We start from the raw sequence: 12,150 nt of genomic DNA on the forward strand, positions 1-12,150 counted from the left end.
GGTCTGTCACTTCCCGTCACTTGTGGGTTCCAGTCGTCTTCTGGTCCCCACTCTACCTGGAAACATGGAGACTAAAGTTGGGAGAAAGCAGCAGAGTTCTGTCTGGGATTTATTTGAATACAACGGAGAAGAAGAGAAAAAATACGATAAAACTAAAACTAAATTAAAACTAAGCATTTAGAAAATAATGAAAACTAATAAAAACTAGCAAACCTGCTGTAAAAGCGAATTAAAACTAACTGAATTAGAGAAAAAAAAGTCAAAACTAAATAAAACTAAACTATAATGAAAAATCCAAAACTATTCGAACCTTGCCTGACTGTAGACATTTCTGTCTTTCTGTGATCCTTTCAGTCTGATTCTTGATAAAAAAAAAAAACAAGACCATCATTTTCACCAAACTGAATAAATCCACTGTGTTGGGAGTATATGCTCTAAATCAGTTACTTGACCTAAAAGTATCCTCAAACAATTTGGATTCAGTCAATGAGTTGTTAACAATAGTTTGAAGTTACTAGTGCTTTCGGTAATTCAGTGTTGGTATTAGCTGGGTTTCCATGACCCTCAGAAATGCACAAAATGTAAATTATGCAATATAAAACTGGTAATGGAAAAAGAAATGTCGCAAAAACTGTCAAAGATCAATCAGATTTTTCCGCTCTCATGAGAAGGGCTGTGTATTGGCAAGAATCTGCCGATACGATATAAATCACAATACTGGGATCACGATACGATATATCACGATATATCATGATACTATTAAAAAGGCAATTTTTTTTTTTTTTTTAAAGATTATTTCCTGGAAGAATGGAATTACACCAGAAATCTGCACAAATACTAAACACATTTTTATTTGATCCCAACAGGATCTAATGTTATATCACAAAATGTTCCTGTGTTCAAACTGAAATTCTGTTTTACAGACATTCCAGTGGGGACAGTGAGTCAGGGTCTGTAAGGTCCACCTGTGCATAAACAGATGTTCTAATGTTCTAAAATACACGTTCCTTTCATCTTACATGTGTTTAATTTGTATTTTTTATATGTACTTCTTGGATTTTTTTTTTTTCCCCCACTTACGGGTAAGGAACCAAATATGGTAATTTCATTGACTATTAGGCCTGTAACGGTACACAAAATTTTCGGTTCAGTATGTTTTCGGTTTTGAAAGCCACAGTTTTTTGTTGTTGTTTTTTTTTCTTTTTTTTTTCCCGGTACGGGAAGAGAGAAAACCCCTCAAAATGTTTTAAATGCATTTATGAATTTTTGAACATTTTCCCCTCAATTTTCGGAGACTATAGAATATCGAAAAAACAGGAATAATATAAATTATATATAATTTATAAATCAAATAGTAAATAAAATAAATGATTAATATTACTAAATGTATTTTAAACATTAATGTTGCACTTTTCCCTGAAAGGCAGTTTTGACAAACAACAAAAATCTAATCACAGTTCTGTCAGTTCACATTCTGCATTAAAATAACAACAAAAAAATTCCACATGAAGTGCAACATTAAGAAGAGGGCAAACTGGTATTCTGTTAAAACAACTGAAGAGAAACACTGCCAACAAAATTAATCAAATTATTTATTTTAGGACAGACAATAAACTGTTTAGGACACTTTGTGTACTTACCTATACCTTACCTATACCAAATGCTGCTTTCAGATTTTTTCTGTTTATGTAAACTTTCTTACATAATTTATCATCATTTATTACAATATTATCCTCTGTATTTTGCATTTTGTCATTGAAAATCATATGTTTTCTGATATTTAATTTACTGATCATGTAGATGTTCATAAAAACTCAAGAGTAAATCCAAAGGTTATCAAATCAGAAACACAGAAAACTGAAGAAAAAAGTTACTTTTTCAGCAAAGATACCACTAACTGAACATAAAAACAAGTGTGTCCATCCACTGTCATTGATCCAACTTCATGGGTGAATCAATGTTGTAGAAGATGGTGGTGTTTCTACGTTCACTGCAGAGCCTCTCCACATCCAAATGGGTCATATCTGACCATTTAAAGATGACAAACTGCATTTTACACCAATTCTTTACATGGATTGAGAGGATTAATGGATCAACAGGGATTAAACAGTTTAGATCAGTAGATGCTTTTGGTCTCCAGTGGCTCTTTGGGTCTTCATGGGTTAAACAGTTGACAGCAGCAAATACAAAAATAAAGTGCAGGGAGGACAGGCTGAAAAGGAAATCAGAATCTGAATCAGAATACTTTATTAATTCCAAGAGAAGTAACTGAATATAAATAATATAAATATAAAGAAAAACAATAAATCTGACATCTGATATATATATATATATATATATATATATTATATATATATATATATATATATATATATATATATATATATATATATATATATATATATATATATATTTATATATATATATATATATTTTTTTTTTAAATATCTTCATATTTACAATATATTTGCACATGCACATGGTGCGGTGTGTGTGTGTGTGTGTGTGTGAGTGAGTCATGTTTTTACCTTAAGTCCATATAAACACACCCTTGGTATCTGTACTACTTATAAAACCATTTCTGGAAGAACCTGTAGATAAGCGCCTGTAGAAACTGCAGATGTTTAATGACAGACGTTCTTTTTTTTTTTTTTTTTCCCTCCAGCAAAGAAGCCCAACGTGATCTTTGCCCTGACGCTGCACGGAGGCCACCTGGGCTTCTTCGAGGGCGCCGTGCTCTTCCCCCAGCCCCTCACCTGGATGGACAAAGTGATAGTGGGCTACGCCAACGCCATGTGCCAGTGGGAGAAACAGAAACCGCCGTGCCAAAGCGGCCACCTGAGCGAGGGCTCCTGCACAGAGGAAAAGGCGTAGACGACCGTCGTTGATTTCCTCCCACTGTCCCAGCCCTTTGAGGAGACACCTGAACCAAACCTTGAACTGCTCTTACTTTGTCTGCCTTCTCCTCTGGGCTGGTCTCCACCCATGACCCATGTTCCCCGTTCAGTCGGTCCTGTATCTCCAAGCCTTCACCACATCTCTCCTTTGTAATCACCATCACCTTACAGTATGTAAACGGACACACACACAAAAGAAAAACAGTACTATGGAAGTAAATCTGTGTCATCAGATTTTGAATTATAAAAGCCATTGAATTTCTAGCACTGATTTTTTTTTTTTGCACTGAAATTAAGTCTCTGAAATTTTTGCATCTCAATTTATTGCATCTGAATTTTATTTTTTTTTATTCTAAATTTATGGACATAGTTGAATTCAGACACAAACAATTCATATACTTAATTTCAGTTCAAAAAAATTCAGATACTTAATTTCAGTGCAAAAAAAATTCAGATGCTTAATTTCAGTGCAAAAAAAAAAAATCAGCGCTACAAATTCAGTGTCTTTTATAATTCAAAATCTGGTGACACAGATTTACCTCCATACAGTACCGCCTTCGTGCTCTTGGAATTTGAAACAGGGACGTCTCGTTTCTCTTTTTACGAACAACGCATCTGTGGCTAATGGAGGCGTTCACCGAATAAAACGGGAGATTTACGTTGAGCTCACAGTAGAGACGACAAAAGGATGTGAAAATGTCACCTGAGAGAAGTCCAGTGGAAACCAAGAGCACACCAGAAGCCTCTTCCTTGTACACTGGGGCTGTGCTGCAGTACGATGCTCACTGCTCATCACCGCCAAGGCCGCGCAGCCTTTTGTCCGCTGTCGTAACCAATACAGCGTCTTTGTAGTACGTATGTAACTCAAATATAGTGTGTACGTCTGTGTGCAATGAGAGTTTGGGCCCTATGATGGATCTCTGGATCATGTTATCTCTGGCATTCAATTTGTAATGTTTTTTTTTTTTTTTTTTTTTTTTTTTTAAAAGGTGGAACTATTGCTCTGTTTGTAGAAAATGTACAGTAGAGATTCCAAGTATTATGGTGCAGTTTTCCACCTTTATTCGAGCTCATAACATCCCTCACAGCATGTATATTTGGCACTTGAACTAATGGCTGGGCGATTTGGCCAAAAGATGTAAGAAAAAAACCAAAAAATTTAAATATTCATATTAGTGCAGGGGTGTCAAACTCATTTTTGTTCAGTTCCACATTCAACTAAATTTGATCTGAAGTGGGCCGAACCAGTAAAATTTCTATATTATTATGTTATTATATGTCAACTCCAAACTTTTCTCTGTTTTAGAGTGAAAAAAGTAAATTTACATTATGAAAAGGTTTAACATCTGCAAACTATCCTTTCAAAAGATGTGAATAACATGAACAAACTGAAAAAGTAGGTGTAATTTTAACAATATTAAGCCTCAGTTTATCATTTACACATGTTCATTATTTATAACTTACAATCACAGTGGATCTATAAACACACAAAACATTTAGTAACAGGTTTCACTTAAGACATTTCAGGTTGTTCATATTTTTTCCAGGTTCACATTTTTTGCAAAATTAATCTTTGTTTTAGTGTAAATACATGAAAATATTTACATTTACAAAGAGAAACATTTGGAGTTGCCATAATTTTTATGTTATTATGATAGTATTTTACTGGTTTGACCCATTTGAAATTGAATTGGTCTGAATGTGGAACCTGAACTAAAAGGATCGTTAATATCTTCAGTGTAATTTTTGCATTTCACAAATTCATGCTACGGGCTGGACTCGACCCTTTGGCGGGCCGGATTTGGCCCCTGGGCCGCATGTTTGACACCTGTGGATTAGGCAATATTGATAATTATCCCAATAGATGTCAGACCACAGTTTAAACCATGGAGTGGAAACTGTAAAAGGAACCACGGCACCCAGTGGTCGTACGTGATTCGGCCATTTTGGCTTTTTGGAGCCAGATGTGACGTACCAAACATCTGTCAAGATAAAATGCTCATTGAACAGTAATTAAAATAACAAAACATTGGCATACTTGCTGTGTTTTAGCTTAAAACGTTATAGAAAAACTTGCACTGTGATCATTAAGGGTGTGTTTTGGCAAGAATCTGGCAATACGATTGAAATCACAATACGAGGATCACAATACGATATTTTACGATACTGTTAAAAAGGGAATTTTTTTTTGGTTTTGTTTCTTTTTTAAAACATTATTTCCTGGAAGAATTGAATTACACCAGAAATCTGCACAAATACAAAACACATTTTTATTTGATCCCAACAGGATCTAATGCTATATCACAAAATGTTCCTGTGTTTAAACTGAAATCATATTTTACAGACATTACAGTTTCAGATCCTGTTCAAATGTTCATATTCTATTAGTTCAGAACTAACATCAGAACATTATTTTAGTTCAATCCCAACAAAGGAACTAACATTATTTAATAAGAGTATTAAATAATAATAGATAAAATATAAACAAAAATGAACCTCCGCCATATCTGCATTTGAATAAATACCTAAAAATATCGATACAGTACTTTTTAATATCGATACAGTATTGTGAAATGAAATATCACGATATATTGCAGAACCGATATTTTCTTACACCCCTAGTTGTATGTGATTCGGCCATTTTGGCTTTTTGGAGCCAGGTGTGACTTACCAAACGTCTTTCAAGATAAAGTGCTCGTTGAACAGTAATTAAAATAATAAAACTTTGGCATACCTTGTGTTTTAGCTTAAAACGTTACAGAAAACTTGCACTGTGATCATTCTGATTCTCTCTATTATTGTACCCAGCCCTAATTTAAGCCAAGGTGTTGCTATAAATCAGGGGTGTCAAACTCATTCAGCCCAATTTAATCTGAAGTGGGCCGGGCTAGTCCAATAATAGCATGATAGCCAATAAATAATGACAACTCCAAATTGTTTTAGCGCAAAAAATAACATTCAATTATGCCAATATTTACATTTACAAACTATCCAAACAAAAAGGATGTGAATGACCTGTAAAAAATGAAATTTGTTAAGAAATATAACTACAATTTTATCAATATTCTGCCTCGACTTATCATTTATACATATGCATTATAGATCCGATCTACAAAGGCACAAAACATTCAGTAACAGGCAGAATATTGTTAAAATTGCACTTCATTTACTTCAGACATTTTAGTTTATTCACATTTTATTGTTAAAGGATAGTTTGTTAGTGTAAACATTTTCATAATTTAATGTTTTTTGCACTAAATCAAAGAGAAACCAAGTGTTCAGAGAATGCAAACCTCCGCCAAGCACCCCGAACGGTGTGCGTGTGGATCGACTATTTCTTTTTAAATTATGGATATGCAAAACAAATTTCATAATATTTCATGAATTGCATTTTGTATGATTTTTTGAAAATGGTGCATAAAAAATAACAAAAGTCAACAAAGCATAATGGAAGAGAAATAGAGCAGAACAATATTTTGTTGAAGTTTTTTTGAGTTCGATGCCCTAACTTGCACTTTGCAGATTCATCCCACGGGCCGGATTGGACCCTTTGGCGGGCTGGTTTTGGCCCCTGGGCCGCATGTTTGACAGCTGTGATATAAATGTATAGTCCAGGGATCAACCCCAGATGGGATCCATGCACATTCCCACAGATGATCACTTTTGATTCCATGCACTTTACACCACATACACCACCATCCCATAGCCTTTTTTTTTTCAGTTTTTCTCATTATCTGAAGTGCAGTCATACAGATTATCGACGGTTTATTTAAAACTGAGGGAACGAGGATGATAAGGAGGCGTTGCTTTGACTGGATTGTTCCCTTTGTGGTCCGCCGTGGGTTTTCTCGGAGCCCTCTTACTCGTTCATCTGCCTTTGATCGGCTGCAGGTCCACCTTAAATGTCCTTGTACTGCCAGTTCAGCCCAGTCTGGTGCTATTCAAAGGAAAACTGTCTTCTAACCTGAGCTGTGAGGTGTGATGAGTCGGAGGGTGGAACCAAATGTTTATTTAATGGATTTTACTGTGATTGTTGTGTTCTGTTATTAGATGGAGAATGACGCATGCTAAGGAGGAACTGTCAGATTGTTTGCATTTAAAAGCTCCCTTTTCTTTTTTTTTTTTTTTGACTGAGTCGAGTAGAACAGATCGCAGCAGCTGGGGCAGAAAAACTGCAAACATTTGTCACTAAACGTTGTTGGTAGGGGTGTGTATTGGCAAGAATCTGGCGATACGATACAAATCACAATACTTGGATCATGATACGATATATCACGATATATCACAAAACTGTTAAAAAGGCAATTTTTTTATTGGTTTGAAGAATTGAATTATGCTAGAAATATGCACAAATACTAAACGCATTTTTATTTGATCACAACAGGATCTAATGCTATACCACAAAATGTTCCTGTGTTCAAACTGAAATTCTGTTTTACAGACATTACAGTTTAAGATCCTGTTCAAATGTTCATATTCTATTAGTTCAGAACTTATATCAGAACATTATTTTTGTGCGATCGCAACAAAGGAACTAACATTTAATAAAAGAGTGTTAAATAATAAATAAAATAGAGACAAAAAAGAAAAGCAAAAAAACAAAATGAATCTCTGCCATATCTGCATTTGAATAAATACCTAAAAATATCGATACAGTACTTTTTAATATTGATACAGTATTGTGAAATGAAATATCGCGATATATTGCAGAACCAATATTTTCTAACACCCCTATTTGTTGGTAACGCAGTGCAAAGCTGAAGGACCTGTGGACGTTTGACAGTGTTCAGCTGAAGGACCTGATGCGTCTGTAGTTGTTTAGGAAGCTCCTTCTGAAGCCCGTTCAAGACGAGGAATGCAAAGTTTAAATAGAACAGTGATGAGACAGACGGATGAAGAGGACAACAGGCTGTCAGGGCTTAAAAATAGTTTTGTGATGAAAATGACTGGAAACAGGCCTGCTCTAAACACCTCACATCAAAGACTGAAGTAATAGAACTGTTTTCTGTTTTGACTCAGTAGCTCCATGTAGACCGATTTTTCTAACAGACAAACCAGTTGACTGATGCAGATTTACTGTAATACTGCGGTCACCACTCAAACCATACATCAGTGGCTACTCAGTGGTTTTTTTTTTCTGAGCTAAAGGGTTGAACTTAGAGCTGTAATGTTTACTTGTCAACTGCTAACTGAATCAACTATGTTATAATTGATGCTCAACAGTCTAAATTTTTGATCTCCGCATCTTAAAAGTGAACATTGTCAGCTTTTTTTCCTTTGTTGTTCTTCTGGACATCTTAGATTTCGGGAATCACTTTTTCATCATTTTTTCCCCTACACAGAACGGTTAACTAGTAATAATTAGCAGCAGCCCCAGTACAAATACAAGTAACTCTGAAAATGTTCTACAGTCTATAAAGTACTGTCACTAACGTGGCTTCGGCTCCTGTTGAAAACGCCTTTTTTTAGCGCTGTTGTTCTCTGCCTGTGTCCGTCAAACCACTCGTCTCTGCTGTCATGGAGACGTAAACACAACTGCCAGCTGTTGCATCATAAACGTCCATCCACAGCTAAAAGAGTCGCTTCTCTCAGTCTACACCTTTAGCGACTCTATTGAAAAACACCAGCACAAACTCCGTTTCTTCAGAGCCAGTTGTTTCTTTAGTATTTTTGCCTCTCACCATTTTTGCACAGAGATGCAGATTTGGATGTATTTTTGGGATGTATTTTTTTCCAGTTAGTTTTTTTGTATTTTGTATTGTTATTACTTGTTTTTATTTTTATTATTTGCTTGTGCAAAGACATCAGAGAGGGTGCTGATGAATAAAGCTGTTTCATATCACCACCTCTGATTGAGAAAACCAAAAGTTTATTTTAATGATGAAAATTCTAAATAATTGTGTATGTTATTATTATAGATATGGGGTATATTCAAATATTTGAGGGACCAGGGATGAAAAGTAAAGGCAATAAATAATCTATGAGGAGAGATTTTATTATGTTAATAAAGTGACAGCAAAAAGTGTCCAAATACATTTGACCAAAACAATGTCGTGCATTGAGATGATTCTTCTCATTATGTCTGGGACCTGAAATGTCCTTTTTATGGTGTTCCTTTGGGAATGTGTGCCTCTGTATTTACCCTGAACCCATTCCTTCAAGCATCTTTTGGTTCAGTGTTCTTGTCGGTTTATGTTTAATTGCTGGGAAACTGAAGAATCTGACTCTCCAGTGACTTGAAATATGTGGATCTAACAGGGTTTTCATCCAGAATCTGAACCCGAGAATATGAATTAGAACCTACGGTAACAACCCCCCCATTAACCCCGCTTCAGCTTTAATTTGTGTTTGTAAATATTTGATGCTAAATGATGGATAAGGGAAGCAGCGAAGAGCAGGACGGGCACATTAGTCACACAACATACTGCGATGTAATTTATTCTGATGTTGAGCACTGGGTGTTTTTGTTTAAGGAAACCAGTGGTGGGTGTGTGTGTGTGTGTGTGTGATCTAAATATGTGGGGAAATATGGTTATTGTGTTCCAAAATAAATTATTTTCTCAAAACAACAACAGTTTCTTTCTCACTTTATTTCAGGGCTCTCAAACTCATTTTCTTTCAGGGGCCACATTCAACCCGATTTGATCTGCAGTGGGCCGGACCAGTAAAATAATAACATAATAACCTATAAATAATGACAACTCCAGATTTTTCTCTCTGTTTTAGTGCAAAAAGTCCCATTAAATTATGAAAATACTTACTTTTATGAACTATGCAAACAAAAAATATGTGAATAACCTGAAAAAACTGAAATTTCTTAAACATAAGTGCAATTTTAACAATATTCTGCCTCAACTTATCATTTCTCCATGTGCATTAATTGTTCAGATCTACAAAGACACTAAACACTGAGGAACAGGCAGAAAATAGTTCAAATTGGGCTGAATTTTCTTGAGACATTTCAGGTTGTTCATATTTGTTCAGGTTATTCACATTTTATTGTTACAGGATAGTTTGTAAATGTGAATATTTTCATAATGTAATGTTATTTTTTGCACTAAAACAAAGACAAAAATTTGAAGTTGTCATTATTTATCGGCATAATGTAATATTTTTTTTTCACATCAAACCGAGAAGAAAATATGGAGTCATTTTTTGCAGGTTTTTTTTTTTTTTTTAATTTGAGATCATATTGAACCTGAACTAAAATAAGTTCCACAGCCTTGACTGTGGAATTTTTGCTCATTGCAAATTCATCCCACGGGCCGGATTGGAACCTTTGGTGGGACGCATGTTTGAGACCCCTGCTTTATTTGAATAATATGATTTGCTTTAATGATGAAGTTTAGGCTGAATGTGGTTCAGATCTGGAAGTCAGGGTTTTAATGGGACATGTGAGCCCCCTAGTGGTAAGTTCCAGTATTGGCAGTCATCTTATGGTTTTTGAACCTATTAACCACAACTACGGTTGAGCTGCCTGTCAAAAAAAAAAAAGTGATTTGTTAAATAAACTGAAACTCTAAAAGTCCAGCTCTGCAGGTGAGTGAGCCGTCATACAGTTCTGTCAAAGCTCTGTGACCAGAGAGCTTATTAATGGAGGAACTCTACTGGCATCTAGTGAGCGTCAGCAGTATTACACCTTTAACATACCTCTGCGTTGGTGTCATTGTGGATCTAAGGTTGTCGCCTCATGGTCTGGTGTCGACATGTTGTTAATTTACCTAATTCTTAACATCTTCCACATTATGTTTGTTTTTGGTGATGTTTGTGTAATTTCTTGTGAAAGGCCAGATGATCCAAACCATCCAAAGAGGGTTTTCACACTGTACGTCAACAAAACTAAAGATGAGTTGGACTGGACTGAGATCACCTCTTTCAGCACATTGACCCACACTGTGCTGGAGATTTCAGACCTGTGAACGTTATTTGAATCAAACTGGAAACTCCAGATGGAACAGGGCAGGTGTGAAAGTGTCCTTGTCTTACATCAGTAAAAAGAACGATTTCAGGGTCAAATTTAATGTGCAGGTTGTGAGAGGTGATTCTAGATGAGAGCTGAAACGAATAATCGACTCAAAAAATATATTTGATTACAATTTCCCTGAAGCTTTGTTTCTTTAAAGGTGCAGTCTGTAGGAGTTCTGTTCTCAGTCATTCTAAAATGGCCTTGACTGTCACCAGACATGAAGGAATCCTGTTCATTTCAAATCCTGATCTCACTGACAGTAGTCGTCCACACAGAATATTTGCATTTGTAAAGCTCAGTGTCAGCCCCCAAATGAGGTTTATGTTGTCATTGTGTGTGTTGGTCTGAGGCTCCGCCCATCACTTGTCATCCAATCACAGAGTCAGTAGCCTTTGTTCATCCAGGTTGGCAGTTCCACTGAGCTGCAGCTGGAACATTTCTGATCACAAATGTCTGACGTTAATAAACCTAAAAGGACTCTGATTATTCCAAATACGTCAAAGTGACAAAGTAAGAAACAAAACAAGGACGTGTATGGAAGATGATTTAGAAACATGGAGAGGTACGAAAGAGGAGAAGGATCTGAAGACCAACGCCGGCTCTGCCTTAGTCTGACCACCGCTAAGAACCACTGAGAGCCAGGACCGCCGTCTCTGCACCCGGTCCCAGACCGCCGTCTCTGCACCCGGTCCCAGACCGGCGGTCTCTGCACCTGGTCCCAGGGGGCCAGGCTGCGGTCTCTTCTCCTGGCCCTGGTGAACAGACTGGGTACCGGTGTAGGACTTGTCTCTGTCCATGGTAGCTCCTTGTAGTGCAGCGTTTTCTGTGGAAGTGACCTCTTCATGTAGCAGTGTGTAATCCGAAAGGTGGGGGGGTGGGGGTCGGCCGGTTTCTTATAATACTATGGGGGGGGTACGGTAGTGATCCGTGCCACTCGTACTTGGCGGAAGTAAAAAGTGAACTTAAGGCTCATGTCCCTTTTCTCTATCTCCTGAATCTGTGTAAACTTTCATCTGAATGTTCAGGACGTTTGTCCTGTTCTGTTCTATATTAGACTGATGTGGAATCAGTCTGGCGAGGATTTTTTTGTATGAAATTTATGGTGTGGTGGTGAGGATTAGTGGAAACACTAGTAGTAGACGCTCATGCTGGATCTGGCAACCCCTAGTCTGGGGATACCTCGCTCTACAGTATTTGGAATGTGATTGCAGTACCAGTTTTGGCCACAATCCTACATATGGCACCTTTAATTTCTGGGCTGTTAAACATTGGTTCCACTGTTGTGTT

The 12,150-nt window shown here is 36.6% G+C and overlaps 1 protein-coding gene and 1 long non-coding RNA gene across 3 annotated transcripts in view; both read left to right on the top strand.

Annotated features, from left to right (window-relative positions):
* Positions 1-3,086, top strand: part of LOC115417130 (monoacylglycerol lipase ABHD2) — a 41,341-nt gene extending 38,255 nt beyond the window's left edge. For both annotated transcript variants that reach the window (XM_030131131.1, XM_030131132.1), the window contains exon 12: positions 2,666-3,086. In XM_030131131.1, the coding sequence (XP_029986991.1) occupies positions 2,666-2,874 (209 nt within the window). In that variant the 3' untranslated portion in view covers positions 2,875-3,086. The remainder of the gene's footprint in view (positions 1-2,665) is intronic.
* A 2,373-nt stretch (positions 3,087-5,459) lies between these two features.
* LOC115417144 (uncharacterized) lies at positions 5,460-6,964 on the top strand. The gene is made up of 2 exons (XR_003935088.1): positions 5,460-5,741; positions 6,489-6,964. It is a non-coding gene; the product is annotated as an uncharacterized LOC115417144 (long non-coding RNA).
* The last annotated feature ends 5,186 nt before the right edge of the window (positions 6,965-12,150 follow it).

Source organism: Sphaeramia orbicularis, chromosome 3 (assembly GCF_902148855.1).
Source record: "Sphaeramia orbicularis chromosome 3, fSphaOr1.1, whole genome shotgun sequence".
Lineage (NCBI taxonomy): Eukaryota > Metazoa > Chordata > Actinopteri > Kurtiformes > Apogonidae > Sphaeramia > Sphaeramia orbicularis.